The sequence below is a fragment of the Leuciscus leuciscus genome (genome assembly GCF_965113295.1).
Source record: "Leuciscus leuciscus genome assembly, chromosome: 19".
In the NCBI taxonomy this organism is placed as follows: domain Eukaryota; kingdom Metazoa; phylum Chordata; class Actinopteri; order Cypriniformes; family Leuciscidae; genus Leuciscus; species Leuciscus leuciscus.
In genome coordinates this window covers 28,459,247-28,485,782 of record NC_138743.1, presented here as the reverse complement: position 1 = coordinate 28,485,782, position 26,536 = coordinate 28,459,247, and the positions used below count along the sequence as shown (strand labels likewise).

Below are 26,536 nucleotides of genomic sequence, written 5' to 3'. Positions count from 1 at the left end.
CAACCACAGCAGCATTTTTCCATGTGCGCATGAGCATGTTTACGAGAGACTGCATCGGTGGGTGTTGCGTGGAGTTTATGAGGCCCTTTGAACGAGAGCTGTGGTCCCAATTATCTGTCGGACCCCTCGCAAGCTCTTTCCTCGTCTCGTCTCAAACCCCCTGCCCCAGTCTACCATCCTCAACCTGTCATTTTCCCCTCTTAAAGGGGACAGCACCGCCTCGAGAGCTTAGGAAGAGGGGATTTCTCCACGTAAAGTTGAAAAGAGGGTTATCATCCTGTAGTAGACTTCTCCCCTGAGGTGTTCTGTCTTTGCTTTGAGTTTTGGTACAAAGTTCAGAAAACTCATATTTTTTACATGTGGCACTGACATGAAAGGTGCATCCTTTCATCTCAAGTATGCATGTGGGTTTGTGGAGTATGCAGGGACCACACAGTGTACGTGTATGTTTTAATAGTTTCTTTATATGTAGATCCAAAAAGGATTTGGACACCCAAGCAAGTACTTGAAATTTACTGTGTAGACAGCAAAATATCAAACCAAGTGAACTTCACTTTTTTTAATCATTTTATTTTACTTAACCAACTGATCCACTCAGTTTCCCCTCAAGTTCAAGTTATTTTTTATATTTTTTATATATTTTTTTTACATTAGTACACCATAGAACTGTACAATTTTGGATCAGCTGATAATGTTTTTTTTAATAGAGATCATGATTCTAAAGAAATTATTATTTCATTGGTTTACAAAGCCTTTAAGCTAACTTTAAGATTTAACAAAATAACCAGATGTTCTGACAAAATTTACTTTGCTTCAGTCTATTTAAAAAAAAAATGCAATAAACAAAATGATATTTGAATGAAAATGAAGAAATGTGTGAATCAAAAGGTCGCCCTAGGTCGATATGTGTTGGGTAAGTTACTCTACAAAGTAATTAATTACTAGCTAATTACATCTTCAACAGTGTAATTAGATTACTGCACTAATTACTCTCTAAAAAGTATCGGATTACTTATTACAAATTACTTTCTAAATCCCATATCAACCTCGCCCAGTTGAACAATACAAGGATAGACATGAAACTGTTCTTTTAATTCTTTCAAATAAATGATATAAAATGCCATAAATTATTCTTAAACTGCCCAAAGTGTGAAATGGGAGACGGTTACATTTAAAAACATACAATTTAACATTACATTTTTATGTTAAATCAACTGTTTTATTAAGAATTGTTCTATTGTCTATACAGAATTTTATACAAATACATCAGAAGTAACCGTAATTAAATAACAGAAAAATTAAGAGTAATCCCTTACTTTCCTTTTTCATGGGAAAAGTAATTAGATTACTTGGTAATTAATTACACCCAACACTGTGTGTGTGTGTGTGTGTGTGTGTGTATGTATATATATATATTATTACCCCTATTTTCCATGAACTGATATTAAATCTAGCCTGAAGGTTGTTGCTAAACATGCTACACAATGGCACCCTATACATCTGTTGTGCCACTGAGTGCACCTTTGTAAACAGGAAACTGATTTTGATGTTGTAGACTTTCATAGGTTACTTTGGGTCGGTGGTCGAGGCTGTAGTTTTGGTGTTTTCAGACGGTGCAGTGCGTCAGCGCTCTCCTTAAATGACCTGCAAGTTTGCTGTAACTGAGTCACTCTGCAGCGAGGTGATGGATGCCTGGTGAGTCATCACTCGAGATCGCTGGCAGGTGGAGGGCTGTGAAAAGGCTTTTATCAGGCTCAATGATTACAGTATGAGAGGCACAGCTTGATGCGTGGTGATTCATTCAGAGCCTCAGTGTCTGCACTGAGCATTCTTCTTCAATCTGAGCAGAATCTAGACAGACAAACATTGTCAGTGTATTCAGTGTGGTTATCAGTTACTAGTAAATACAAGGAGGTAAGCATCTTTGCGAATTCCACATCTATGTATTTTTTAGCCAATCACCCGAGCCTTATAATGCATGTCATGTGATTAATTATGCATCTAATTAATGTTCAATTCCTATCGCCTTTCATGTGAGGCATCGATCACATAGAATGTACTCGCACACATTCAACAAAAGGAATCAATGGCCGGGGTCCATGCGAGGTCTGTAGAAGCAAACATTGAGCAGATTGAGTGACGCAGCTGTAAATGGCCACGCACACACACACATGCTGGGAGAGCATGTGAAATGAGTGTGGCGGTGGAAGCTGGAGATTGCTTTCAAAACAGTTCTTCAATTTCAGCAAGTCAGAAACAATAGTCAACGAAATGGAAATTCTCGCAGTAAGAGATATGATTGTGGAAATGAGAACATATTGATTCTGATCCTGTTCTAAGTCTGTCTGTCAATCCATCCATCCATCTTCAGTGTCACATTACCCTTCATTCAAATCATTCTAAAATGCTGAATTTGGTGCTCAATAAACATTTCTTCTTATTATCAATAATATTATTTTCTTAATAATTTAGGCTGAGTCCTACTCCTATCATAGAGAGTAATTGCCAGTTATTGCTGACCAGCAACAAGGTCCTGTTATTGCTCCCTGAACTGGCTAAGCTCCAGAGAGAGCAGAGAGATTGTATTGTACACATATCTGCGTGTCCTCACTGTCTTGATCCAGTGGTAATAAAAATAAGCAATAATAATAAATAAAAATGTTTTCTGAAAGACAGATTTTGCAGAAAATGTATCACTAAAGGTGCACTTCGACCTTTTTATTTAGTTTTCTTTTTTTGCTTTTTCCCTGGTCGATGCAACATCATGCAAATTCAAACATTCAATTGTAGAAATAACCTATTTGCTGATTTATTTGTGAGTGTTTATTCAAGAAATACCTGATATACAAGCAGGTTTACCAAGAAAAAGCAAAAAGGTCATGTGATTTCAAAATGGCTGCCCCCATGATGAGTCCACCTCTCCATGTGAATTAAAAAAGAATTTGATTAGGCTAATTAAACGGCTGGAGTCTTCATCTCACGTACATCATCTTAAACATATTTGTCCAAAGTACTATCCATTTCTTAAGTGCTAAAACTTTTTTTGCCGTGTAAAAATGTGCTGAGTGCCCCTTTAAGTGATTTCTTAAGCAGTTTGTAATGAGAGAGTGTCTTGTCTTGCATAGAATGTTTCGTAATATCATCTGAGAGTTTAGTTGGATTCATATTTCATTCCTGAGCACGATCCGCGTTTAGTGTGGGAATTCACATCCCTGTTTAATAAAGAGAGCAGATTAGCCATGCTTTCGCAGTCAGCCGTCCGTGTATCTGCAGAGTTAAACGGAGTCACAAATGGGCTAGACAGGATGCCACACAGACGGAGAAGATGCTGATTTTTATTTTTTTCTCTTTGTGGTGGACAAAATCCTGTCCAGTGTGGATTACCATGTACCATGTCCTGTCTATGTACTTAGTAATCATCCCTGGAATAGTTATATGGTGGACTATAAATCTAAATATGGCACAGTTATTAACCTAAACGTGACACTGGAAAATACTGGAAATGCAGGTTCCAGGTGGATGTTTTCACCCAGAATATAATGAAAGATCACATAAAAACCTCTGACATACTTTGACATCATCTTTTTTATCCTTCTCATTCTTTTTCCATGTTATTCATGTTTTATCTCTGCAGTCTGAGCCATTATAAATCCATTGAAGGATTAAAGGCGCTAAAAATAGGCACTTACGCAGAGTGGGAATTAGTGCGCTGCTTCCTTCATAAACAAACAAGCGTGGATCTGCGCCGCTGGCCTAGGCGGGCCCGTCTGCCCAGGGCTACAGGGAGTCATTTGTGGCCTGTGGGAGGTTGACCTCGGTCAGGCACTGTCGGATGCATGATTCCCTCTCGCTCGCTGCCTCAGAGACGCACGCAAACGTGGAGCCTGGAGTCCAACGTGTGGGAGTAGTAACACAAGAGACGGGCCAAAACGCTTAATGATGCTAAACCGCATCCGTGGCTAGCGGCACGCACCAGCCCTCGCATTCTGAGAACTGCGCCGAGACCAGACCAGTCCAACCGAGCCGGACCGGACCAGACCAGGCAGTTTCAGACATGTCCTTTCAACCTGCTGACCTGCTGCGTGGCTTGTCTGCAAATAGAAACGGCTTCCATGAGCGTTTTCACCACGAGGCGAAACTAGCGAGGGCCGTTACTACACTTGGTTCAGAAGGGACGTTTTCCTTTCTCTCTTTCTATTCTCTCAAGCTAATTGTTTGTCATCCTCCTCCTGTTTCTCACTATCCTTTTTTTTTTCTCTGAGACAAAGATTAAATCGTACTGGGTCTCTCTATTACTCAGCGCTTGAAGCATCACATTATAAAAAACGGGGAGGATATATTCATAAATTAAAAGAGAAAGAGACTTCATCCATATTTGATTTGTAGGGTTCAATAATTAACACGTACAGTTAGCAGCACACTCTTAAAGGCATAGTTCACACATTTTTTTAAATGTCATTTACATTCCCTCATGTCGTTCCAAACCTTTATGACTTTTCTGTATGATTTCTTCTGTGGATGAAAAGTTATTTCGAATTGTAACATTTTTTAACTTCTCATGACATGTTTACCTACAACAGGCTAGTAAGTTCCAAAAAACACTGAAACATACCATTGATGTGGATCATACCATTCATGCATTACCATAGACTATTTGGGAGCAGACGCCACAGTTGTCACTGCAGCTGCATTGTGTTTGTAGAAAAACAGTGGTAACAAATGGAGGCAAACAGGCGAAATCCTCGGAATAAGAGACAAAATGTCTTGTTGCGGATTTGGATGTCAGAATCAGAATGCAATAAAAGAGAGTCTTCATTCTTACAGAATACCGTGGTTTAAGATGCCATTCGAAGCTAAATGTGGACGTTTATAGTAACAAGCCATTAAACGGACAGACTGGTCTGATGAAACCTGCATTAGTATACTATTAAAACATGAATTTGATGTAAACAATAGGTTTACATAATATTCATTTATGCAGTTCATAGGGGACTTTATAACTCGCAATTGCGAGTTTCTATTATGTTTCTGAGAAAATTGCAGGATCTAAACTCACAATTCTGATGGAAAAAGGCAGACAATCAAGTTATCTCAATTCTGATTTTTCTTCTCAGAATTTTGATATAAAAACTTGGAATTGCAAGAAAACAAGTAAAAATAGTAAAATAGAAACGACCTTTTTCACCCTTTTGCATAGCTTCCATAGCTTGCTACTGCTCCGCCCACACAAACATGTCATCTCTGTTTGCAAACACCCAAATAGTCTACTGGCCTCCATTTTACGGACCAAAAAATCTGGCAGTTAGACATTTTTCTAAATATCTTCCTTTGTGTTCTACAGTAGAAAAAGTCATACAGGTTTTGGAATTACTTGAGGGAGGGTAAATGATGACAAACCTTTCATTTTTGGGTGAACTATCCCTTTAACCTCTATTTCAAGAAGTGGTTTCTTTTAGTCAAATGACAGCTGGTAGATTTTCGAAAGCTTCTTACTGGAAAATGTGGTTTCCAAAGAGGGGCTCATTTTTACCTGTCCTCACTGTACTGAGTCATTCAGATTGACTCAAGACTGTAACAGCCTTCGTCTGAGTTTAATTCCCTCAATCTTTACCCTTCCACTGAATGACTAACCTGGGCCCGAGCTGAATCATTCTGGTGTGATTTTCTTCTATTGTTTGGAAATGTATGATCACTGGTAATATCATTATTACTTTATGAATAAGATACTATTTATTCTCTTTCTTATAAATCCATCTCTTTCTTAAAAGTCATCTTCGTGGATTTTTCTTCAGCTTGTAATGTACAGAGTGGGGTTAAAAACATGTTAAGAGTGTTACATTTTCCTAAATAAACATGTTTACATATTATCAGCATAACAATTGAGTGAAAAGTTGAATTCAAATATATCATGTTTTAGTATTCGGATTGTCCTGCTTTTGCTTTAATAACAGCAGTACTTGAGCTGCATGAGCTCCACAAGTTTGTGTCAAACCTGATGATCATGTTCTCCAGTATGATTTGAGAAGATTGAATGGAATTCAATGTAATCAAGAATGTCTGACTATCTGTACAAGATTCATTTGACATCAAAACTTTTCACAGTTGGGAAATTTGGTGTGTATCTAGTTTTAAATAGACTTTTGGGGTCTCTTTTGGGACCCTGCTCAGTGCTGGTGATAGAATTTCTACCATCACACATTGTTGGGTTCAAACACGCACTCTTTCAGTCTAGATCTTTAACCACTAAGCCACACTCAAAAGATACAATTGAGGGCAGGTATGCATGGTGCAGAATGGGTAACTGCAGAGAGAGCCTGCGCTGAATGCTGTGGAAGCAACACATTTTCAGAACATTCTTTTCAAAACAACAAACTTCAGGATATTGCAGATATCTGGCATTTCAAATGTTTGTTACATACACTTGTCAACCTCTATAGGCACTTACAGTGAATGAAATGCACATGAAGTAAATGTAGAGCAGCATTGAGTTAAGACAATAGCTGTATACAGTTCAGCTGGCCAGTACATCCCCTGAGGGACCCTTGGGCCCTTCATGCAAATGTATGTGTGAATTCGCCCCGCATCCCTGGACTGTATCGATACTGATGGAATTCAGAAAGATCTGCATTACTATTCTCCAAGGCTACACACGGTGTTAAGATTCAGTGTTTTAATCAAGATTGAATCAATATTCTGCAAGATTCATATTGATCCCTCAGTGCTGCCGGTGACCCTACATCGGCTAGCGAAATTCTGTGGCATAATCAGTATGAAAACAGATGCTACATCTTTATTGATACGAAACAGGCCAAGTGCGTATGTGTGTGGGTGGATGTCAGTGTGCAAGAAAAAGAGGCAGATCTCTGGCATTTTTAGAGCATCTCGATGACTGAAGTGCTGAGTTTTGTGGGAGCCTTGTATAAAAACAGTTAACGGATAATATTCGAATAGGTCAACAGCATAAATATCACATCCCAAATGTCAGATGGCTGATAAAGGAAACCCTGTCACTAGCACAAAGCAAGCAGTGGGCAGAAGCCTCCCACAGTCTGACATCGGTTAAACACTCTACAGGTTTAAGCTGATCTGAATATTTCCACTTTATGTTTATGTGTGTGCGTTTGAGAGAGAGAAATATTTGTCCTCTAGTTCTTAGTCAGCCTCATATGTGTTTAACCCCAAACCCACAGGTAGTCTCAGTTGCGTACACTTGGGATCATAACCTTTAAAACTATGATTTATCTGAAGGAGAGTATGTGCACTCACGCACCCAGGCAAATACACAGCCGTTTAGAGGGGAAAAAACATGGGTTATGACTTCATGGAATACAAGAAGAGGAAGGTGAAAATGGCAATAATATTGTCTTAAAATATTGGTAATTTCTCACAATGTCTAGACCTCTACAGCACCACCCAAATGTCTTTTTAAATTTCTCAGTTTGAATTGAGGTAGCAAACTAAATGCAATTGGTACGCAAGGACGTAGAATAAAAAAAAACTTTAATTCAAAAAGTTTATTAACAATTATTCATTATAAAAGACTAAAAACTTTAAATGAAAGTTTGACTTCTAGACAGACAGACAATGAGTTTAGATTTACAAAAAACAAAAAGGAAATGGATTTTGGTTGGCTAACATTAGCCGCCTATAAATAGTGTCTGGGGGCCCTAGTGATCAGCTTGCGCTGTAAGTGCTGAGGGGACCTGTGCTATGCACATTCAGCATCCTTTGGCAGTGTTGGGCCGTGCGGCCTGAGGCTTTTGCGGCCCCTGATAGTCTGAGACTCACTCAGGCCCAGTCCATATTCCTGTCTTCTCTGTCATTTTCGAAGAAATCATGTTTTCACACCTTTTATTTTCTCTCTCGCTATATTTGTCGCATCTCTCAGCTGCTGAGATCTATGAACGGAGAATCTCCGTTGTTTTGGAAACCTACGTGTCTTACGTGCGCGTATGAGACACTCACTAGCAAATGCACATCTCTATGTGCTTATATTAGCTCTTAGCATTTTGTCACCAGGGCTGCCAGCACGTTATCTGATCCTGAGGGAGTCCGTTCTATGTTTCTACTTTGTAGCTTCTCTAAACACATGCAGGGACTGCATTTTACTCAAGGGTAAACAGCATGTATAGTTGTATTTGGAGTAATATAGTAATATAAAGTTTGACAACCTCAGCATAAAATCTTAGTTCCCTTTTGAATGAATAGTGCTTTGAATGTATAGGCCTACATGACAGGTTTGCAGAAAAGGAACAAGCTACTTTATCAATGAAGCAGCTATTGTATTGACACCAAAAAAAAAAAAGGTGATCCGTGAACACTGGTCGTCAATGATGTCACCTTTTCCATAAAAAATGAAGAAATATATTTCTGACATGAGTGTGTCAGATAAAAGGAATGTGCAAAGAGAGTTAAATTGCACATATATAATCTGTTCATATCCCATTTAGACTAGCATTGTTTTCAAAGACACACATGAGACAGTTTGTGAGAGTGGAGATGTGGGTGGTGCTAAGTGTCACTTCTTTCCTATGGGGAGATTTTCCATCAGCTTCTGTCGGGTTGAGGTTTGTGCAAAATTAAAAAAAAAAATCCTGGCAACTCTAATATGATTTTGCTATGTGTAATTAAATTCTTCCAGTGATGCAGATGCGCATCCAATTTTCTAAAACAGTCCTCTAACGCATTGGTTCCCAACAGGGGGGTCGCGGCCCACAAGGGGGCCTCAGCGAGCTCTGTGGGGGGTCGCGTCATATTTTGAAAAGTTTTGAGCAATTTGCATTAAATAAAAGTCCTTAACTTTTTTCTGTTCAAAATTTATATAATGAGCGAGTTCATCATGAATCCATTTTCCAAACCGTGTTTTTGTCTTATCCTGAATCACAATGGTACACCTATAATGAGTGATTACATTGGGACTATTTTACCCTGGTTCGGATCGCTGCCGCTGCGGAGTAGCCCAGTACCTGCGTGACTCGTCATAGACGCACACAGAGAGAGAAGTAGTTCCGGCTACAATGTTCTTCCGAAAGACACATTATTCTGTTAATAAACGCATGTTTGTTATCGCTCGCTATAGTGCCAAAAGCCTCAAAAATAAAGCCTCACATTGATAAAGCCTCACAAATAACATGCAAGTATTGAGGCCCCAGACAGAAGTCATTTAGTAATAGCCTATATTCATTCTTTTTTTACCTACACACAACTGTGAATACTGATATTTTTGTTATTGCATTTAAAAAAGGGCAAATTTATAGGCTACGCCTAGGCTTACATTTTTAAATTACAAAGGGCCTACTAATGTTTTTGTTATTGTATTTTCAATATTATAGGCTATTATTTGTGCATAAACATATCTGTTTATAGTAAACATACCGTTTGTTTGAAAACATCATATTTTGTCATCCTTGCTGCAAGCTTACAAGAGCGAAAATATCATTAAATGTGAAGGGGGGCCCTAAAATATTTTCTTGGGAAAAAGGGGGTCTCAGACAAAAAAAGGTTGGGAACCACTGCTCTAACGGGTCTAACCACCAGTTAGTTATCTGGGTTTGTTGGTTCAGCGGTCAGGCTTGTCGATGGTGTTTGATACTGTATCTATGTGTGAATGGATTTATGAGTATGTAAGCATGCCTTTTTTTAATTAGTCATATCAGTGATGTCTTGGGTGGAAATCTCTGCAGGGTAGCTAGCTGCAATAATGATTGACACTGGCTGAAGCAAAACTGTGTGTGCGTGTCTGGAAACGTGAAGAATTTGCTCAAGGTGTTTAAGGATTGTCGTTAGAGGATGTTATGATTCTCTCTGTATTTAAAACATAGGAATACCTGTTTTTCTCTGAGAATGTGATCACAGCCTATCAGTCAACTCAAACTTGACTATATATAGATGCATGAAATGTTGACTTACAGTGGCTACATTCACACAGCACCAGAATACAGTTATCAGTCCTTTAAATTTGATGCTAAATGGATTGATGGACAGACAGATAGAGATATACATTTTTGTGAATATGGTTATAGCTGTCTGTTTTTATAAAAACACTGAAATGTCTTAATTGCATTTTACTTTGATTCTTGAGGCGGTTGAGTTAGATAGTTTTAGATTAGTTCTCTGATTCAGGGTGTAACGATTGCAGTTCAGCAGCAGAGATCTGCACCCGTTCAGGCATAACATAGTGAGTGAGAGTGTGTGTATGTGCCCTGCCTGTTACCATATAAGACTTCATGACTCATGCTGCTTTGTGACCTGCAATGTGGGAAGTCATGATTCATACAAGCTACATTTAATCAACCTCAGCTCAAAATACTCCGGCATGCGTGACCCCACCTCCCCTGCACTCACACACACAGAAACGATCATCTCCACAGATGCCGCCACACTTGTGTCATTGTGCTTGCAGTTGCCTGAGTTCAAAGTTAGGTTACGTTTACGTAGATCTAAAACAACATGAACTTTTTTTTTTTATTGGAATGGTTTTGTTTGCCATTGGAATTTCCAGACTATCCCATCATCCCTTGCACTGACATGGTTCTGCTGTGACATCATTCAGAGGTAACGATGCACGATGCTTTCATCAGATCACAGGCTTTCTGTTGTGAAGGCTTTTATGACAAGAGTACTGATTTATTTAATGTGTGGCTTTTCTGTTTTATGCGTAATCAATTGGAATTTAATATTGTAAACATTTGAGAAGTTTGAAATTTGCCTTTTGCTGATTAATTATATTATATTGTGTTATATGAAATGCTGAAATGCTCTTTTTGGCATAATGTTCTGAGGATGACTGAAAATGTTACCGTTTATACACGTATTCTGTCTCATATTTAGAAATAATCTTAAACAACCTGCACAAAGCAAACTGGCCATTTCATAGCGGAGATAAACGCCACCTATCTTGAGGCAGACATTGTGCTTTTTTTACTGAGTGGTTTTCCTAGATGGCTGTGTTTAGTATTGATTTTATTCAAAGAGTGTTTTGGTCTGCGTCTCCCTCAGTGACATCAAGTACAACGGTGAGAGAAGACTAGTTTTGACTAGGGCTTTGACTTTTGGCCAAAAATCATATTCGAAGTTCGTTTGTTTATTAATATTAATATTCAAATATATTTGAATATTTATTAATAATATTTTGACGGAGATAGCATGGAGTCGATTCTGGCCTGCCTAGCCCCCAATCCCTCCCCCTCCTCCTCTTCCAGCTTGCCGGGATGTAGTGTTGACAGGTGGGCTCTCATGTTGCTGGTCGTCGCGTGGTATGTGACTTTGGTCCTCCTACATATTTTACACATCACTTTGTCCTTACTCGTGATTTTTCCGTTTCTTTGGGAACCCAAAGTAGCGCCACACTTCAAATTGTCAGGAGTGTAGATTTCGAACTCCTCGTCAGGCGTGGATGTTGTAGGCGTTGGCGCGGCCATTGTTTTGGTATGCAAAATAGGCGCTAACGTCACCAACAGGAGCCCAGATGACCAATAGTAGCCTTGCTAATGAGCTCGTGATTCACAACTTCACCAGGCGTGAAAAAGCCTCGGAATCTGAATTGAAAACAACATTTACAAGCAAACACATTTACAAAAAAAAATGCCCATAACAGTTTCGAATATTAAAGGCTGCCTAATATTCGTTCGAAAATCAAAAATTTTTTTAAATATTCGAATTATATTCGAATAACGAAGTTCGGAGTCAAAGCCCTAGTTTGGACTAGCACTTGATTTCTAACTGCTCTACCAAAAGTAGTCTAACACATCTGAGGGTCAGTGATATTGTCCATGTGTAATATTTTGTTGTCGCTTTTGTTATTTCTACATGTCTGCAACACGCAGATCCTCGGGCGGTAGGGGTCGTGAGAGATTGATGATGATGGGATTGGGCTTCTGCCTACCCCAGCTGTACAATAACTCAAGCAAAGCCGTGCCCCCTCTACATTTTCCACTCACACACACAGCTGGCAGTCTCAGTCATGAATAATTAACAATGTCTCTGCGTACTCCAGGAAAGAGAGAGAGAAAGGGATGATGCATAGCTCTTTCTTTCCCTAGGGTTGTAGCACAAGCAGACAATACTATTGATTTCTGCCTGAGCAAGAGGCACTTGAATCCATTTAGAGATTGAGCTGGGCATAATGAACACAGACATGACTTCATACCTTTACCTTGAACTTTCCTCACACAACCAGATCACCACGCTTACATGTATAAAGATGGCATCGCAATGCAAGTGTAAATAAAGAACTAGTCATTTGAATAAGTTCAGCGTTTTCTTTACGCAAGAAACACTATATATAAAGACTATAATGTTTATGTATTTGAGGAGTGGAGAAGAGTCTTATGGTTTATTCACACTTGGCATGTTTGGTTTGATTAAAACGAACCCTGGTGTGATTCTTCTGTTAGTGCGAGTTAATTGAATAAGTGTGAACGCTGCCATCCGAACCCTGGTGCGCACCAAATCACGGTATCGAGACCACTGAAAAGATGTGTCTCGGTCCGCTTCCAAACGAACGCAAAAAAACGGGACGTCACAAGATGCGACCCTAAAAAGGACAGAATGCTCAAGCATAAAATTTTTTTCTCATCATAGTCGTGGTGTAGGTTGCCCATCACAGTTCTCTTCGCAGCATATCGTCGTTTGTGTGTGTGACGGAGGGATTCTTGCCGCTGTTTTGATTCCTTTACACATTTTATAAGCTCTTCACGAGTTGGCAAAATACCATCATATGCAGGCTACGCACACACAACGAGCGCATTTATTCTAGCACACAGCATTGTTTTGGATGTTCGGTATGTTCCGTCGCAAAATATACACAACAAAAGCCGACCAATCAGGTTGTGAACATTTCCCTATGCCTTTAGGTTCTGTGTTAAAATGCCAATGTGAATGCCAAGTGGACCAGGACAAATTATCAAAAAGATTATTTTTTTTTTGGTCCGAACCAAGCGAACCGAACTACAAGTGTGAACACACCTTTAGTCTAGCATTTGTTTAGCTTTAAATAGCCTGTGTATAGCATTTCATCTTTAAAAACATGGGAATTTGGCCAAATGACAGAAAAAACAGCGCCCATATAGCTACAGTAAACTTTATAACCTGTAAGTTTATGAAAACATAATGCGATGCACTGCCTCAGATGCAGCTAATGATGGACAAAACTTAAAATTGCTGGTTCAAAAACCTTGTATTATTATGTTAATAATATGATGACACATTCATGGTTTCTGCCCAACAGCGATGTTGTAATGTTGATGAAAGTGTGAAATGTTTGGCCCCTTTAGTTGTAATATTTCACATTTTATTAGCGTGATGACCTAATTTATATTATTACATAAAAAATATATAAAGCCTATATCACTTAAAAAATAGAATATACAATATATCATTTTTAATATATATATATATATATATATATATATATAATATAAAATATATATATATATAATAGTATTAAATACAATATTAAAGTTTTAATAAATCTTTAAAACTATGATTACACACACACACACACACACACACTATATATGAGTGTGTGTGTAATCATAGTTTTAAAAACAAGAGAGAAGGAACAACATTTGACCTCAATCTGCAGTGAAGTCATAAAATGGTTATCGGTATTTCATATACGTAGAATATCCTTATTACGTCTGCTGGTTATGAAACTGTGCGGTTGTGTTGACTTTAATCTGATAAGCATGTCTGAAGTATGACTGAAGTGAGCTCAGATAACACTTAGTTGTGTATTCAGCACAAAAGAGCTCAGTCAGGATGTCGGTCAAGGCTTCCAGAGGCATAATAGGATATCTGCATCGAACAGGCACATTCCCAATCGATCCAAAGATCTTATGAACTTCATCACCATGCATAAGATTACATGCTTTCTCCACTGCCTGGACCAGTTAGATCTTATCTTAAACAAAACTGTATAGCCAAATTTGTGTCTACTGTGCCAGTTATTCCCAACCAGAAGTAAAAACATGGCTTTGTTAAAGGTAAAGTGTGTAATGATGGGGCAAAGAAAGTTTGGGAAGTACTGTATCAAGCCTTTTGCGTGCAGACCCAGAGGTCCCCAGTCATTTATCTGCATGTGGCTGAACTGGAAAGCCCCAATGAAAGAATAAAGAAAAATCCCTTCTTCCTGTCCTCTCATTTCTAAATCTGTCTGTTTTTGTCGTTTCTCACTCTAGCTACCAGCTTTTTGCTCTTTTCTCTCTCCTTGCCTCTCTGCCTGTTCATGTAAATCACAGACAAGCCTGTTAGTAATACTGAAAGAAGGGTGTTGAATAGTGTCAGGCGATTTGGTTTCTTACACTTTCACATAACCTAGTTCCTCTTGTCAAATGTTTGGTGAGGTGTGCTTTTGACCTAAATGTATATACAATGCTGTGGCAATATACCGCCATGACCTTATTAGACCTCTTCCATAAAACAAAACACCTGAACTCATTGACGTCTGCTGAAAGCAGGTGCCCTATGCGATATGTTATGTGTGTGATCATTTGTGAATTATTGTGTCAAGACCCAGCCAAAGTTAAAGAGGCTTTAATTAGTTCTCAAGTAGATTTATTGAGTAGTCTCAGACAAGGGCAGGATTGGAGTAAAGTGTTCTATGAATGAGCCGTTATTAGCTGTATAATGAAGGATAAGGGTGAAATAAAGTGGGGAGGACTGAGGGTGAAGAAATGATGGTTAAGTGTTGAAACTTCAGAAGAACATTCAATTGAAACATTGATTTTATGCCTTGACTATAGCGACATATGGTGCTTGAGGTGCATATTTTAAATTTAGCAGAGGACTAAATTAAACTATGTTGATGGATTATATTAACATATACACTATCAGTTAATAAGCTTTTTCAAAGCTAATGTGGACACGCAAGAAAAAAAAATTGATTAATAATTGGATGGATACAGACAGAGCAGAGCAATATCTTGGATGTGTTCTAAGGTCATCAGCCATCAAAAACTTGGCACCCACACATGAAATCTAGACTTCAGCTTTTGCATAAATGATGAAATTGAAACAAATTTAGTGGGAAAGTGGAAATTTTCTGTTCTTGTCAGTAATAAGAAGTGAGTTGGTAAAGTCTCTTGACCTTTAAGAAAGAAAGAGGTACATTCCTCATAAGTGCGTAGGAGAGTCGCACAGAGAAGCGATAGACTGATTATGTTCCGCACTAATGAAGCATGATTATGTATCCTGGATATGCAGTTAGCATTGAGAATGGTAATTGCATTCCATTAGGGACATCACTGAAAGTGTATTTATAAAGTCATTTTATTCTTATCAAGTGCTTATTACCGATATGATTGCAAGGTTAAGGCTTTCTGCATGTATAGATCAATTTGAAGGAACAGGGTATGAGCCTGGAGCCTGTTTTTTTATCAGTAATAAAAATAGATCATGTACAGTTAGCCAGTCATTATTGCAAAATCAAAAAATATTTTATTTTGCTATAACAACTGGCTGAATACACATTTTTCTACCTGCTAATTACAAGACCCCATGCCAAATTAATAAATAAATAGATATCAATTATTTATTTGAGAAATTATTTTATTATGTGAAAAGAAAGAGACAGCAGATGTAGGAAATCAGATGCCTGGGATGATCATAGCAATACAAATATATTTGACCACAGATGATTAACCAAACAGAATCAAGTATTCCAGAGAGATGTCTATAAAATATCGACGTGTCTTTTAAGTTATTTAAAACAGCCTAGTGGACGATGCAGATTCTTTACAGGTGCAAAAATCTTAGCAACAAGTAATGCCTGCTTTTATATCTTGTGTTGTTTTGTGATATTTCCCAGAGGCTTTTGTAATTATTTCCACCACATCCAGCACCCGTTTCCCTTAGTCAGTAGAAGTATGATTAAAAAACATGACAAAAATCCACATTCATTCAAAGCTTAATTAAAAACATCTGGCAGTGACTGCAAACAGGACTCCAGATGATGCATTTGCAAATGTGTTTGTTTATATTGTTTTGCCTGACAACCCTGCAGCCTTGCAGTAAAATTAAAACAGCAAAATGAAATAAAATATCTGTAGGAGAAATGTCACAACATATCCAATAAATAAATTAATATCATAAATATGTCTCAGTTTAAACATAGGCACTTAGTAAGCCAAACTTTGCTAGAGGCTTATATAATATACCGCACCCAATAATATTTTTTTTTTCTCATGCACAAATTAAATAAGCTTCTTAGTTCTTCATTTGATCTTAATCACAGACCTACAGGATCAATAGTAATATGAATGTGTGATGCACACTTAGATTATCATTCTGGACACTCCCACAAGCCTATTATGCCATTTCATGCACCAGATTTGCACACATGCACAACTGGAAAAGAGTGATTGCCCCTGAGGAGGCATGTGGAGGATCTCCTTCAGACAAGCACACTCGTGCACGGAGAGAGCCAGAATGACTTTCCTTTGAGGGACTGAAGTATCATTTAGCTTTATTTCTGCAGTCAAGAGTGTTTCATGGAAAAAAAATCCATCTTCTGTCATCTAATGATCGAGAACAACAACTCTCAGCATCTCAGAAGCCCACTGCATGTGAGAAGGTCCAGAGAGGGCACTGCTGCGCATGAATCAATCTGTAGCCAGTGGCTAATGTTTCAACAAATTTGAGGAATTATGCTAATTCCAGGCCCTTGTCTTTACACATTACCCTCTATAACAAGAGGTATTTACTAAGATTCCTACCCAATTAAGATAAATAATTCTAGGAGAGCTGTTAGAGTCCAGCATGGTAACAATCGAGACCGTCTTCTGCCGCGGATGAACACTCTATCAAACGCTGCTCTAAATGTCCATTATTGTCATTCAAGCCCACTGAGACAGAACCATTAAAAGGGCTCCATTAGTGAGTGTGCACTTTTGCCAGAGTATGTGCATGTGGAATAGTAGGATTAGTCATAGACGCTGATGATTAATACCCAGCAGAGCTGGAATGTAATGAGCCATTAAGTCTGTTTCAGTGTCAGAGGGTTGAAGGAAATGTATTACCGCTTTCTAGGCTCAATCACAAGCCTGTACAAGGTGTCTGTGCGTGTGTGTGTGTGTGTGTGTGTGTTCACACGTGTGTACTCTGATTGCACAAGGTAAATGGGCTTTTAACAGTTAATAGCCAATAATTACTGGTGGACAGCAAACCCGTCGAACTTTTAGCTTGATTTTTGGTTGATTCCTTCAAAGTCCAGTTCACTCAGTGGCCGTATTACCATCAGCTTTTTAGACTTATGCAAGTATAGCTCCTTGATTATTTACAGTGACAATGTAATCATGATTATTCATTTCAATTAATATGCTTAATACCGGTTTTCTATTGTAATATATTTTCAAATGTATTTTATGTCTGTGATGCAAAGCAGAATTTTCAGCATCATTACTCCAGTCTTCAGTGTCACATGATCCTTCAGAAATCATTCTAATATGCATTTCTTATTATCATCAATGCTGAAAAGAGTGGAGCTGCTTAATATTTTGCTGAATAGACGGTTCAAAAGAACAGCATTTATTTGAAATAGACTTTTGTAACATTGTCTCTACTGTCATTTTTGATCAATTTCATGCGAGGAACGAAAGTGTTAATTACTTTTAAAATAAAATCTTACTCTAAACATTTGAACAGTAGATATTTAAAACAAGTTGATTTCATACAAAGCAGGCTGTTTCTGAGTTAATTTACTGCTGTTTAGTTCATAAGTAAATCAACTTCACATTGATCCTTTTAGCAGCATAAATAACAAAACTGGGATTACAATTTTTAATAAATGGCACACATAAAACAAGCAATGTGACAAGAATGTCACTCAATCTGTCAGTGAAGCTGTTTGTAGTGCGCAATAAATCTCTTATTTACACTGTTTGTCTTGTTGATTTACAGTACATTGGGAAAGAATTCGCATGTTTTTGATCGAATGAAACTTGACCAAAATCAATGCTGTAAATGATACTTTTCTTGTCGCAACAGCTGTAATCGTAATCTTGATCATTTGTCTGATTTATTGTATTACCCGAGTAGTAACAATCTGTAGAAGTATCAGACTGAAGTGTATTTAGGTCTGTAACTGTGGTCTCTGGATGGAAACCATGGTTACTGTGGTAATTTTAGCAAGGCTTGTGTATGGAGATTGTCACAGGTGAGCTGTATGTTTTCTGTTAACGTAGCAGCGCAGACAGCTTTTTTCTGTCAGAAGTGTTCTGCTCAGCAGCAGAGAGTGTCTGTGGAGTCGGGAAAGAGGACATGCATCACAGAACGCATCAAATGCTGTCATCCCCCCCAAACCGCAATGTCAGGCCTTCCTGCGGAGCGCATTCCCATTCAGGACAGAATCTGAACTGTCATTTACTGGTGTTAGCTGAGATATTTAAACTGGTTAATGGTTGACAGGCATGGAGACACCAATATCTGCTTTGTTGGCATAGTGAAGCTGTAAAGAAGGCCTCTCAGGGTTTTGTTTATTTTTAGGGTCTCCGATGAGTTCGTCTGAAATCTGAATAAGCCAAGAGAAGACTGCTCAAGTGCTAATTATAAGGACATTAGGTCAGTGTACTCTATATCAGGAAAATGACTGCTTTGTTAAATGTGGTCATAGAGAGTGTGAGAGAATTGGAAGAAGATGATAAGGGCTGTAGTTTAAAGTCCCCCTGTAGTCAATAATTGTATCATTTAAAACTAATCTTTGATCACCAAAATTACATATTTAAACGTTTTTTCAAATGCATTCAAATGCGATTTCAAACCGTGTTTTTGTTCATTGGAGTTTTAAGGAGAAAATACTCAGGAATGGTGTTGACTCATGAATTTGCTCATGGTTTGTCTTAAAGCATATTAAAAATACCACATAGACATTTAAGTGTTCATTAAAAACTTGATTTACACTACAGGGGGACTTTAAGAGATGAGAGATGCATTCTTCAACAGCTTAAAACTGAAGTGGACAGTATATGTCCGATTTGTGAACAAACTGTTCTTTCGGAAAAACGTGCTTCTACCTACATTTTTCCAAAACTCAAAAAACTTGACTTTACGTCCAATTCACTGCCAATTGAGTTCCAGCTCAAATGACCACTTGGGGCAATAAAACACCAACAACTTTTATTCCTTTTCACACAAATTATTATTATGGGGCAGCTTATCAATTAATAAATTCTTATTTTAGTGCGATTCCTTGCACAATAGTACAGGTATATTAGACCTGAAAACACTTTTACCATAGTGTAACGTACAGCTTTGCATTTGCGATATAAGTCCCATGAAACACGTCACAACACTCTATATAAGTGCTTAAAGACTTTCAGCAGCACGCTAAAATGACATGGTTGCTTTAGCAAATGCATTTTTATCTCACATTTGCTTTTACTGAATGCTATTGGTTAGGTTTACAGTAGGGTTTAGTGTAGGTAGTACATTATATTTTTAAGCGCAATAGAGCATTAACCTATTAGCGCCACTCACTGGACATTTAATTTCCGGACTGCTGTGAGGCGTACAACAATCAACGTAATAAAACATTGCCAGATTCATGTTCACCTGTTTCAGATAAAACTCTTAGCACTTTTAGTGGCATTTAACCCTGTGTCTTGAAATGTGCAAGAAGCAGCGTAATATCATTTGCAGAAATTATGCTACAGACATGCTTTCCCAATGAGCCTGGGTTGTTCTTTTGAAACAGATCTTTTCAACTGAATCAATTGAACCGGTTCACCACACCAGTTCAAATCAGACTGAAATCAGTCAAGTTCTCCAGTCAGCACAGAAAGTCCTTTGCCATCATATCAGAACACCTTGAGAAAACACTTCATTTTGAACATGTTCTTTATACTAGCAATTGGTAACTTAGTCTGTATTGTTGGATACACAATCATTGTTCATTGTCTTGTGGGTATTCATCTCTTAAAGTAAGGCTCCATGCTCAATCGGCTGGTTTCAGAATAGTCCCAGTGCTCTGGTAGTCTTTCAGGCCCTTGAGCGGGCAAAAGTAGAACGCCAGCGACAGCTGTCGGAAACCCATCACAGAGCTCTGCTTTTGATGTGTGTGGGAGTGTTCCTTGCAAAACCAGTTAGCTGCCACAGTTAACAAGATTGAGAAAGGCCTGCGGAATAAAAAGAAGAAAGGGAACTTCTCGAGGGAACGAGACGGAGCACAAACCCCTTGCATCCCTCAGCAGTTCTAATCGGTAACACGTCCGAGAGTAGTCATTTGTGGTGAGTTTGTGTGCATATGCATCATCCTTTTGTGCACAAAATGCACACATCTGAAAATCACAGCATGGAAAGAAAGCACATTCCAATTTTGAAATAGTGTGTTTGGCATCTTATGAACCTTGCAACCACATCTGGAAATATTATTCTTGGAAGACAGGTCATTATCCACCAAAGGCAGGATAGAAAACATATTTAGAGCGAGGAAAAGCAACAAAATGAAAAACAATAATTGGAGTGACCAGTTGGACTGTTGCTCTAAATGTCTGGGAATGTAGGACACAAACTTGCTTATACATGGGTACAGCTCTGTCAAATCTCACAGTTCGAATCAGTATTTCCTGCACCACTTTTAAAGCAGCGACAATCCCCCGCTACTGAATCTTCAGTCACACGGCAAAATAAATTGTTGTGAATGTGAGTTTGCAGACTGTATTGAATGGGATGCGATAAAAGGGGCTGTATACTGTAAAATACTGCTGACAAGAAATGTCGTCTTATTGAGTTGTCCTCGCAGGCTGCGGCCTAAACAACATACAACGCAACCGGTGCAGTCGAATTCAAGAACAACTGAATCTCATGAAATGGTTCTTTGTAGTGAATCAAAAACAATCAAAAGACTGTTTGATCTGTTTGTTTTGGATTTGATTAAAAGGACCGGTTCATATAAGAAACAATAGTTCAGGAATCAAACTAACCTGCTTGTGCTGTATAATCCTAAACCGGTTGTTTTTAGCAAATCAAAAACATACAACACAAGTAAAATTTACATTAATTATTTTAACCCTTAAGCGCTTACCTCAGATCTTTAGTGACCAGGGACGTCATTCACTGCCCTCCTCCTCATTCATTTTTTTAAGTTAGACATCAACCTTCTTAGTTTTCCTCAATCAATTCATCATAAACTATTTAACAAGCGAAACAATAAAAAATTTATAAAAGAATGCCTGTTTTTCCATTCATTTTTGTATAGGGTCGATAACGAACCGAGGTTCTACACGACAATAATTGAATCTTTGATGACTGACTAAAGTGCAAATAAACTTTATTCCACAAGGTAGCAATGTCTGATACACAATGATGAAGTGACTGACTCATAGTTACTGCAGGCAGAAAACAAAAGAATAGGAAGTATCATCAGCAAAACTTGAAATGGCTCAGTGATTTACTGCAGAGCAAGTACTGAACGCAATCAAATATTAATGTCCCTCTCACTTAATGGTGGATCTGGTGAAGAAGCTGTCAGCGATCCAAATATTGATTTTGAAGATGTTGAAAATGATAGTTTTAAGAATATGGTTGAGATCGAGAATATGAGCCAGATGCTGAATGTACTGGGAAATGATCTCTGATGAGGACAGTTATGATGGTATAAAACATTTGCTCAAACTGAACTCTTCCAAGCTCCAAAAGCTAACAAAATATGCTTTAATTTATTCTTCTGTAATTGTTACTCTAATATCAGGAGAGTTTTATGTTATCGTGATGCGTAGAGATCCATCCGTGTTAGAAATAGATCCGGGTCGCTAAACACCTGAATATGTAATAATGATTGGCGAAACATTCATCCATTTAAGGGTTAAAATAATTCTTTGCTTCTTATGGATGTGATTGGTGCTTTGCACAGATGCATTATTGCCACCTATCTTTGTCTTTCGTTTTCTTTCTTTTCATGGTAACCACAGTGTCCCTCCCACACACACACGCACATATCCATGAACCCACATGCCGTGTGGTTTGAATTTCTCTGAGACTGACTGAGAGAGATAAGAAAGAGAGGCGTCGGGCCCACTGATTCCATTCTCTTGGTTGAGGAGTTTCCATTTGCACACACAGCCATTTCCAATGACCAAGGACAACTTTCCTCTTTCATGTTTTAATTTGTGCTGCAGTAAACCGTCAGTGTTCGTCAAGGCTCACGGCTTTTACAGGCTCGCTCTGTTTGAAGGAGCCCTACAACGATATCCACCGCATGCAACCTGCCTTGTGGAGCCGAGCTTTGAGGGTTTGCGTCCGTCTGTTTCGTCTGTACGGAGTACACAACCTGCCAATTTTACCCAGTCAGGAGTTAAATCAAGATGACAAGGGTAAGAAATCTCAGGCCTGTGTCTCTGTGGGTCAGAGTTTGCCTAAGGTGCAGTCAGTGGTGGTTGTGGGAGCAGGGAGGGAGCGCTGGCTGCACAATCCTCACCGCAGCAGGGCAGACAGGGGCAGCCCTGGCTTCAGCGGGGATGGAAAGAGCAGTGTTGGCTGCCACTAGAGCTCTGTAGGAATTGTTTAGTCATGCACCGATCATTCCGCAAGCAGAAGTTGGCCCCGGACAACTTAAATAGCTCAGTGTGTTGTGGAAAAGACTACTGGCAGAGACTGAAAGTAGAGATTGTGTAGTTTCAAAAGCAGTTTAAATCTGCCTGATTCAGAGCTTAAGCATCCTCTTTTTCTGTATGTCTTTTCATGCTGTGCTTAACCTTGGTTGTTCAGCTTTTTAAACCCCAGGCAAAATGCACTTTTAACCCTGAGCAATGCAATGTTTGTACTTGTCATTTTAGGGGGGGAAGCTTCTGAAAATGTGTGCCACAAAGTATCATGGCTTTTTGGACAAGGTAGCATGAGTCTACCATGTTTGTTTTTTTACATGTACAGTGGTACAACATAAAAAAATGCTTCCATGTATTTTTGGTCCAGTGCCAAGGAATTTCCTTGGAGTACCATGTTAATACGTACATGAATTCTAGTATATGGTATATATGAAAGCGTCAACATAATATATGTATAATTTATAATATAATAAAATAATTCATTATATTTTATACTATGAATATATAAAATATTTTAAATATTATATACTATTATAATATTTAAAAGTAGCTTTTATTTTATATTTTCATTTAAGTTTTAGCAATTTTGTGATATACCTTTTTTGTTATATTTCTATATACCTTAATTTTATATATTTTTAAAATTGTCATTTTAGTGTTTTAATAATAAATTAAAATTAAATTAACACTTTATTTCAGTTTGTTTCTAATTTTCATATAGGTTATTCAACTAATATTTATATTTCAGCTTTATTTCAATTACTGAGAGCGATTAAAAATAGTTGACAATAACAACACTGATGTTAACCGTGTAAAATTATTCTGTTCAGTGAGATCTTGTAGCATCGGACAACCAATCATAAACTACACAGTGCTTACCTTATTAATTATGTATACGCTATGCACAGTTGCATGTCCTGATTTCTCTGAGTCAGACGTGTTCCTGGGTCAAAATATTTTGTTGATCCTGGAACAACATTCCTGTCCGAAGCTTTAATCCTAACCGTATCCCTACACCTAAACCTAACCCTAAGTTATCCGTAAAATCAGAGGGAAATGATAGGTGAATGACACCGCTGTAGAAGAACCAAAGCCTGTTTGTAAGCCTAAACTTGACAAAAACTGTAAACACGTCCTTCAAATCTGATTGGTTGATTGGAATTTTGTTCCAGGTTTAACAAAGATGTGGATCCAGGAACATGTTGCACTTGGTGAAATCCGGTTCTAAATGCACAGTCACTGAACCATTTGCATTTTGTTTAGTTTCGGTATCTGAGAGAATAATGGAAATGTTAAACTGTGACAACACGTCATAAACTGTCGTGAACAAGATACTGTACTCTTATATTTTTATTATGTATATTTTTTTAACCATATAATATTATTAGCCTATTGTATTCTACTTTGTGTTATTAAAGCAGGTCATGTGCCCATGGCAAGCTGAATTCCTCTCAAGTCTCTAAAGTACTTTTACCTAGGGTTTAGCATGGCACTGCATGGGGTAACAATTACAAGCCCATCTCTCTCTTTCAATTCTTTCTAAATGAACGGATTTGTCTTGGCTGGTATATGTTCAGAGATCATGCACACCTTGCCAATACTGCAAATAAAATTCCTTGAGAGGATCTTAAGTTTGTGCTTTATGCTGAGGTCTGCTCCTGACTCGTCATATTCAATCTGCACTTATTCAAATCAGCTGCAGGGCGGAATGCTAATTTGAGGTTAGTGATATTCACTTGGCAGCCAGAAGGCAGCCGATCCGACGAGAATCCCCGCTCCCGGTCTGATGAGATTAAACGCGTCGGAATCGTTGTGAGGAGCGATTGTCGAATGGTTCTGATACAGGACCTGAGGTACGGGGGCAGGACAGGTTTGTACACACACAATTGATCCAGACTCCTGAGACACTTAAGTCCCTAATCACACATCCACCGGTTGAGCAGCTTTGATGGGTGAAATAAGGGGAAAGGAAAAGGAAAAAGAGCTCAAGGTAATCTTTGTGACTGGATGTCTGAAGATCACATGCGCCAGCATCTCTCTGTGTGCCTCCTACAAAAGAACCGATAGCAGAGACCCCACTGTTTTGACAGCTAAATCACCTTCCCCAGCTAATCTACCACCGTGTGTGCGCATAAGATCATTGTTTAAAGTGTGAATGTGAACCTGCTTACGTGGGGGTGTATGTTAAATGAGAGAGTGTGAATAGTGCGACAGCAGCTGATCCCCACACTGGTCGTGTGGGAGGGTTTGGGGCTTTGTTTTTGTGTGTGGTTGTGCTTTGCTTTCTGTAGGTGGCATCTTTGAGGAGGTGGTCACGGTGAGATTGTTGAGCCTTGAAGCCAGAATGCAAAATTACCTTGAGAAAACAGGAACACTTTGAAATATGTTTCTGTTGATTTACATTAGTTAATGCATAGGTGTCATGAACTATCAATAAACAACCATTTTTACAGCACTGATTAATCTAGGAAAAATATTAATTAAATGTATATAATTGATTAAGTTTATACCATTGCTCATTGTTAATTTATGTTAGTTCATGAAAACATATTAAAGTGCCCCATTATGCTTTTGCGAATATTACCTTTCTACCCTTATTACCTGTAAAAGGTCTGCAAAGTTTTAAAGATCAAAATGCACAACAATTAAAGTTTTTGTCTCCTTTAAAGGCTAAAGCAGGGTTCCTCAAACTCGGTCCTGGAGGGCCGCTGTCCTGCAGAGTTTAGCTCCAACCCTGATCAAACACATCTAGCTGTGAGTTTCTAGTGATCCTGAAGACATTGATTAGCTTGCTCAGGTGTGTTTGATCAGTGTTGGAGCTAAACTCTGCAGGACAGCGGCCCTCCAGGACCGAGTTTGAGGAACCCTGGGCTAAAGGCTTTAAAGACTCACTTTACCTATATAACAATGTAACAAATTAGCATAATGCCAGCCTATGGTGTTCATTGGCTGCTCATGAACAATGTCTACTTTGACCCGCCCTCTTACACTAGTTGTAGCTGAGGCCTGGAAGAGTTTGGTTCGTGTTGTCGACATGTCAAGACTCTTAGCCCTGCAAATTCCCTTTGAATGCACTTTAATTGATATGAAATAACCGGCACCATTTTTGCTGCTCTCTGTGAATCAAGTGCTGAGGAAGCGTCTGGAGCTGAAATCTAGAAATGGTAAAAGGTGTTTCGTTTCGGATACGTGCTGTAAGCAGTAGACCACTCACAATAGGCCGGACTGACTGACCAATCAGAGCAGAGTAGGCTCTCGGAAAAAGGGTTTAGAGCGACCGAATGTTAGATGCACAAATCACGACAGTCACTTACAAGCTGCTTTCAAAAGATCAGAGAACTGTGTGCAATGTAAACACAAACACTTCCATCGGTATTAGATAGTCACTTCAGTAGTGCACCTGTCTTTGATTTCATTGGCTTATGTCGCTTACACCAGATAAAACAACTTCAGATTTGAAATGTATTCCCTCTCTAGCTCATTTTATTTTCTCTCCAAAGCCTAATTTTACTCACTTTTAAAGAGTGTTAAATTTGGACCAGGTTTGGATGCATTGTGTTGCACTGCTGCGGTCATCTGGATGACATAAGTTGACCCCGCTATGTCTGTCTGTCTCTTTCTGCACAGGGTGTGAGCGGTATGTCCGTGGATGAGAAGTCTGAAGCTCCCATGTACGTGTATGAGTCGACGGTGCACTGTACCAACATCCTGCTGGGTCTGAATGAGCAGCGGAAGCAGGGCCTGCTCTGTGATGTGACCGTGCTGGTGGAGGGGAAGGAGTTCCGCGCGCACAGGGCTGTCCTAGCGGCCTGCAGCGAGTACTTCCTACAGGGGTTCGTCACCCAAACTGACAATGAACTGGTTCTCAGCATGCCAGAGGAGGTATGAATAAACACAGCCACATTCACAGATTTTAAAATGTTTTGTTATCATGCACATTAATGTTTTAATAATTTATTGTTCAAAAGTGCGGGGTCAGTAAGATTTTCCTTTTTTCA

The 26,536-nt window shown here is 38.7% G+C and overlaps 1 protein-coding gene across 4 annotated transcripts in view; it reads left to right on the top strand.

Moving 5' to 3' along the window:
- bach2b (BTB and CNC homology 1, basic leucine zipper transcription factor 2b) overlaps positions 1–26,536 on the top strand; it is a 97,687-nt gene that overhangs the window by 39,106 nt on the left and 32,045 nt on the right. For 2 of the 4 annotated variants that reach the window (XM_082146640.1, XM_082146638.1), the window contains one exon: positions 26,166–26,420. In XM_082146640.1, coding sequence (XP_082002766.1) covers positions 26,178–26,420 — 243 coding nt within the window. In that variant the 5' untranslated portion in view covers positions 26,166–26,177. Of the gene's footprint in view, positions 1–9,513; positions 10,555–13,530; positions 22,308–26,165; positions 26,421–26,536 lie in introns of those variants that run through there. The other 2 variants (XM_082146641.1, XM_082146639.1) reach the window with 2 other exon arrangements.